Source organism: Nanorana parkeri, unplaced genomic scaffold, assembly GCF_000935625.1.
Source record: "Nanorana parkeri isolate BGI_ZX_2015 unplaced genomic scaffold, ASM93562v1 scaffold248, whole genome shotgun sequence".
In the NCBI taxonomy this organism is placed as follows: domain Eukaryota; kingdom Metazoa; phylum Chordata; class Amphibia; order Anura; family Dicroglossidae; genus Nanorana; species Nanorana parkeri.
In genome coordinates this window covers 1114219-1121085 of record NW_017306516.1, presented here as the reverse complement: position 1 = coordinate 1121085, position 6867 = coordinate 1114219, and the positions used below count along the sequence as shown (strand labels likewise).

General features: G+C 44.6%; 1 protein-coding gene across 1 annotated transcript in view; it reads right to left on the bottom strand.

The window, feature by feature from the left end:
* DENND1A (DENN domain containing 1A) overlaps window positions 1-6867 on the bottom strand; it is a 702656-nt gene that overhangs the window by 452832 nt on the left and 242957 nt on the right. The window contains exon 5 of the mRNA XM_018556699.1: window positions 6526-6645. Within this exon, the coding sequence (XP_018412201.1) occupies window positions 6526-6645 (120 nt within the window). The remainder of the gene's footprint in view (window positions 1-6525; window positions 6646-6867) is intronic.

The window sequence follows — 6867 nt, the reverse complement described above, 5'->3', positions numbered from 1 at the left end:
TGTTGCACACGGCTAAAAGGGGGGGGGGAAAGGGGGGGGGGTGTTAAGAGGAAAGGGTTTGGTGAGGGGTTTGATATTTGAGGGAGTATGCACAGGAAATAGGCAACTCAGTGTGCTGCTTCACGTCTGTACTGACCAGGGTGCTCGTAATTTGCCAAGTGAACAGAGGTGTGAGGGGAAGCGCTCAAACTAAGTTGTACCTGTCTAGCAGGTGGGGGGTCAGACTGGTTGAGGGGAGATGGTGCACTGGAGTATGGGACCGCTTGAGCGTAAACCGGGTGATGGTGAGGCAGGAGTAGGAAAGGTGGGTGTTGGGGAGGGCAGACCCTGGGGGTCAGGTCGGGGGGCAAGACCAGAAGCACAGAGAAAAGCAAAAACCAAGAGAGAGGGCCGTGTGAGATCAGTGACAGTTGGCATAAAAAAATGTGTACATAACCACTCACCACAAGGAAAGTGGTGGCGTGCAGTCATCAAGGGAATGTTGGTGTTGAAGTTGGACTTTTCGTGAGGATGGTCGATCTGGATGGTTGATGGGTGGGTAAGACGTTGCTGGTGTCAGATCGTCAAGGTGACCGGGCGGTGGCTGAGACAGCCAATCTTGAGCTCTATGGAGGTTAAAGGGGAGCGGGTGTGCTGTAGCCACCAGGTTCTTTTGCTGTTCAGCTTGTCAGGCAGGGATGAGGCGATCATTTTCCACTGGCCCGGTTGCTTGCTGTAGTGTATGCATCTGCCATTGCCACTGTGCTCCCTGGGCGATTCAGGGAGGTGAGCTCGTCGGCTCTGGAGTTTGGCATGGTTGCAGCGAGGACCAGTAACTGCTTACCTCCCCACCTGAATGTGGATTGGGAATGGCTGGTGCGTGGGCTGGGAAGTCCTTGCTGAGGTGTTTTTTATCCTTATTGCACAGTCTCTCAGGGCTAGGTGTGGGCAGAGAAAATGGTTGACACCCATAGGGTGAATCGCCAGGCATCTAAGGGCACCAGGGACAGCATCCCCTCTCCATCATGCACCAATTGTTGGCCTTTTGAGGCTGCCTCCCTGGGTGCCCTGCAAGACCTTCCCAGTGCTCCAAGCTTTTCTTGTTTCCTCAGACTCCACACGTGGGGTTTCAGGTACTCAGAGGTCCACTTTGAACTTTGATTCCTTCCACTCAGCTATGGACAGCTTTTTTCCCATATTGAGAAAGCCTTATTGGAGGGTATCACTAAAAACCGCCCTCACTCCTATGCCCTCTTATTCCAAAGTTTCTGATGAGGAACATAGTGCGGTTGCTGATGCTGTTCCCCAGGCGTTGGTTGATCGGAGCCTGTCACCTTTGATAGGTAGGATGAGCTGCCAGTTGCTAGATCAGAGATCAGTGCAGGAAAAAGAGCTGGTGCCTGAGCTTATCAAGACTGTTCAAGAAACTCCTAATTGAACAGTCCATGGATGCTACCAAGGATTCTGTATTGCCGTTTGGCAGCCACAAACATAAATGGTCTTTTAAGGTTTTTCCATACAATCCATTTTTTTGATGACTAACTACAAAGACTGGTCTCACCAAGCTCAGCCTTTTACGCTTTTTCCCAGTGGACCCCTCCCGAGGTGTATTGTGCAAGCATGTACTTAGCTCCCAAGTGCATGACTTTAAATTTTTCTAGATTAAAACTCATGTGCCACATTGCTGAGCATTTTCCAATTTTGTTGAGATCTTGCTGTAGTGATTCTATGTCCTGTTGCAAACTTATTGCCCTACATAATTTTGTGTCATCAGTAAACACAGACAGTGACCTATTTATTCCCACCCCTATATCATTTATGAACAGGATAAACAGAATAAGCCCCAGGACTGAACCCTGAGACAGGCCACTCACTACTTTGGTCCAATGTAAGAATGATCAGTTTATCCCTACCCTCTGGATGCAGTCCTGCAACCAGTTTTCTACCCATGTGCACACAGTTTATTGAATGCCAATCAACCTTAGTTTGTATATCAACCATTTGTGGGGCACTGTATCAAACGCATTTGCAAAGTCTAAATAGTTGACATCCACTGGCATTCCTCTATCCACCCTGCAACTTAATTCCTCATAGAATGTTAGTAGATTTTTCTGGCAAGAGTGGCCTTTCAAAAACCCATGTTGGTTAGTACGTATGATACAGTTTTCACACTCAAACTTTTGAATATAGTCCCTGACCATTCCCTCAAAAACTTTGATTATTATTGATTTAAGGCTGACTGGTCTGTAGTTTCCAGGTATACAGCTTGCTCGTTTTTTGAATATCAGCACCACATTTGCTTTCCTACAATGCTCTAATACCTTTCCCCTAAAAACAGGAGAGATGAAAGTGTTTAAAACCTCTGCTTTCTCCCTATCACTTGTAACCAGCTTTCCCTGCTCATTGTTTATGGGGCCTATGTGCTCCCTCTTTATTTTGTTACTATTTATGTATTTGTAGAATTTCTGGAGGTTATGTTTACTTTCTATATCGATCTGTTCCTCATAGCCTATTTTTGCTGTTCTAATGGCTTTTTTTTTGCATTCCTTGTAGTGCTTGAATGCCATTTGTGACCCTTCCATCTTATGTTTTTTAAAGGATGATTGTTTTCTCAATTATTCATCTTTTAACTTTTAACCACCCTGGTTTACCTTTTAAAGTTTATTAGTTAATGGTATACACTGGTGATTATTGTTGTTTAATACGGTCTTAAAGCATATTAAACAGAAGACTGATTCTTTGTTCATCACCCCAGATAGTCCCAGGAAGGGACAGGTTCGTCCTCCTCCTCGACCACTATATCCAGGATTCATCAGACGGTGGTGGCTTTTCATCACCAGACTGGAGTTGCCCAAGTTTGTAAGGCTGCCTGCTTTCTGGTCTTCTGTCCACACTTTCTCTAAATTCTATAGGGTGAATATTGCGAGTTTCGTCCGCAAGGTCTTGCAGGCAGCCGTGCGAGCGTCTCATTCGATTATGGGTAAGGTATGGTTAACCCACCCTCTATTTTCACTGCTTTAGGACATCCCGTTGGTCAGGATCCTAGGAATCCTTCAAATAAGTGCCCTTCAATGAACAGAAGAGAAAGCAGGACTTTTGTACTCACCATAAAATCCTTTTCTATACGTTAATTGAAGGACACAGCACCCACCCTCATGTTGACTTACTGTGTTGCTATTTGTTTATTGCTTGCTACTAACTGAGTTGATTGTTGCAGTCTGTTTTGCTCTTTTTTTGCCCAGCGTCCTACACCTGCAGGTAATGTTATAACCCATCGATCAAGGTCCTAAGGATCATGCTTGTCCTTCAATGAGCAAAGTGAAAAGGATTTTACGTTGAATACAAAATTCCTATTTTCAGGGCTCAAAATTTCCACTAGCCTGCTCGCATTTGCCGAGTAAAAAAAGGTGAGGGCGAGTGGAAATTTGGTCCAACTCTGGCCCGCGAGCCGGTACTATGTGGCCTTGCGGGGTGGGGGTTGTAACGTTGAGAAGTGTATTATTGTGTTTTAAGCTGGCCATACCATACACCTTACAATCATCGTACGACTTTCGTTATGCGATGGTTGTAAGGTCATTAAAATCTCGTGCGATCTGCCCATCTTGGACAGGCAGATTGTACTTGCGATGATTGCAGTGCTAACTTGAGCACATTGGCCCGTGCAGCATTCGTCTGCCGACCATGCCACCAAAAATCGTACGATTTTCGGCAGGTTTTCCAGCGATTATCGTACAATAATCGGCAGGTGTATGGGCACCTTTAATGTATGTGTATATTAAGCCCATTCACACCTACAGTATATGTCAGGTCTGATTAGAGATTCCTGTGTCAGGAACTTGCGTTTTCCTGCAGCAGGAATCCCTAATCTGCCGTTTACAAGCGGCAAATATCATAAGAATTATCATAAGATTATTTAAGAGGGTGTGTTTAGGGGCGGAGTTAAGGCCGGGGCAGGGTTAAGGCTGTCACACACTGCCCGCAAAGCAGCGCGAAGCGGTGGCGCGCTGCCTTTGCGAGCCGTGTGTCATGTCATTTTCCCCTGGGCACCTCATCTGGCGAGAGTTCGCGGAGCTGAGCGCGCCGAGATGAACAATTTCAACTTCCACCAATCGGCTCGCGCGTAAAAAACGGTGTGATGGGATGCGACGTCTGGCCTGTTGTTAAGCACGAGCTGATTGGCTGAAGGTGCAGTCAATCATCTGACTGCACTCAGCTCACACACTGCACGCAAAGCTCTGTGCCGGATAGCTTTGCTTCGCTCTTTCATCACCGTTCCGTGCACGTTCTTCCCCAGCCTTCTGTCACTTCCACTTCATCACGTCCCAAGAACACCGTTATCAAGACCATAGGCAGCTTCTTCACTAGCCCCTTGGCACACACAGCATTCAGTTTATATTGATTCTTCATCCATCCCTTCACTTGCTGGGAGACACTGAACACATCTCGCATAGCTAACATTCCAAGAGGGCACTCCATGTCAGAACCCCGGCTCCTCAAGTAAGTCCTCAATCCTTTGTTTTTCGATGAATTTTTGTTCTCTCCACCCGTCACACATAGCGCTGTTTGTTCCTATACCCTCCACACTCCCAGGATTTGCGCTCTTATTGCCTCTTTTACTGCTTCGCGTGCAGTGTGTCACGGCCTTAAGGGTTAGGTGGGGCAACTGGTGGGAAGTGACTCCTAAGGCCTGGCTAGTAGCTCAGGACTTGACACTCTCAAGAGGTCAACAACAAGGGGTCAACAACATTACAATGGCACAAGCCTGTGAACGGAACAACATTATACATACAGGTGAAACTCGAATAATTAGAATACCGTGCAAAAGTAATTTCAGTAAGTGCTGCAAAAGGGGCCCAAACCAAGTATTGAGTACATATGCATGCTTGTACTTTTCAGAGGTCCGATATTGTTCTATGTACAATCCTTGTTTTATTGATTGCATGTAATAATCTACTTTTTTGAGGTTGTGGATTTGGGGTTTTCATGAGCTGTAAGCCATAATCATCACAATTATGATCAATCACAGCTTGAATTATCTTGCTTTGCATGTAATGAGTCTATCTCATATATTAGTTTCACCTTTTAAGTTGCATTAGTGAAATAAATGAACTTTGCACGATATTCTAATTATTCGAGTTTCACCTGTATCTGTCCATCAGCCGTTTGCTAAAACTTCACTCTGCCGCAGAGCTATTAGCACTGATTTGACTCATCAGGCTGGACAAACAGCAGGTTTCCGTGCTTGCCATTGTGGTTCCTCCTTATGACTCAGAAAGTGCAGAGCGCAAAAGGGATGCAACTGTTGGCAGGAGGAACCACAGTGACCGGTGGGGGACACACTATTCTACACACCCAAACGAAACGGACCAAAGTAGACATATGTATATGAGATATGTTTTCTTCACAGGTTAGCACTTTGATAGCAAAGAGGTTCAAGCACAAGATTTTCTTATGATCGAAGTTTAGGTACAAGGGGTTCCTATGTTTGAGGTGCTAATGCTAGGTTGCTCTGCCTTTAATGTCATCACAGTAGTTTCTATGTTTTTTTAGCAAAAGTAAATAATAAAGGCAACAAACTTCTGTTTGCTCAGAAGAGTAAAGGCTCTTTACTATGTAATAATAAATGCACAAGAGAGTAGTTATTAAAATGGAAGTAAACTTTCTACAAAACAAAACTGACAATCAGCAGGCTCTTCTGCCATAAAAAACTATTTTTGATGCATTCAGCAATTTTTTTTTTCCTTACACTGAGCCAGCGTGCCGAGATGAGGCAGCTTCAATGTGTATGCGCAGAATTTACAGCACCAGAGCTTGGCCAATCAATCAAGCGGCTGAAGACTCACAACCAGGAAGAAGTTGGAAGCATGGAAGCCTCGACAAGGGAAAAGTGCAGTGCTGAAGGGGATCAGTTTTGCAGATAAGCCTGCCATAATGTGTTAATATGGTGTGCATACTAGCACAGTATGGCTAAAAGCTTCAGGCTCCCACCCCTTGTTTTTCTCATTGGTCAGCGCGGTCAGAATCGCTTTTCATTGGTCATAGCGGGAATGTGGGGAGCCAAATTAGACGGGGTAATTCCATTTTCCAAAATTCACCTGGGAGAGTGGAATCGCCCTTTAATCCAAAACGGAAAAAAAAAAAACATTGGATATACATGATAGGCTGAGAAACACTTTTCCAAAGAAACCAATTGGATATATGCCTTCATTTTGTAATGTGCGCTAGAAGGAATGACAGCTAGAATCAGACTGGTTGCCAAGGATGACACAGTTTTCTTGTTTACATTATGTGTTTTTCTAAGTGAACACACACACATTCAACTAAAATTTTATGCTGTGAAAGGCTATGGAAACTTTACAATCTGAACATATATTTACCTGGCCCTTATACTGTTCTCATATTCTAGAGTCACATGACCTGAAATGCAAGAGTTGAGGAATACATCTGACACCCGTCCACATTTTATCTGCAGGACAATCCTGATAAGAGACTGGAGGGCCTGCACAAGCTAACATGTGCACTGCAGACAGACACAGCTGGCCTTACCTTAAGATACAAAAGCAGCTTTTAGCGCCTGAAGATAATCGGCAGAAGCCGAACCTCTGCTTGCTGTCAATGTCAGTCAGCACAAATGTAAAGTTCTGCCCAACATGACTGGCCGAAAGGCTGAAAACAGAAGCAGAGACAGAAGACAGCATGTAAGTTAATATCACAAAAGAGTGACAACATAAAAACATGTCAGTGATCACATTTGTTTCAGTAACAAGTATCCAACATACCTCTGAGCTCAGGTTTATTAGGCAGTTTTATGCAAGCCATGATATAGGTGTATTTCCCATACTTAACAGAAAACAGTATATGCCCCACGTGTGTTGCAGACAATATTTT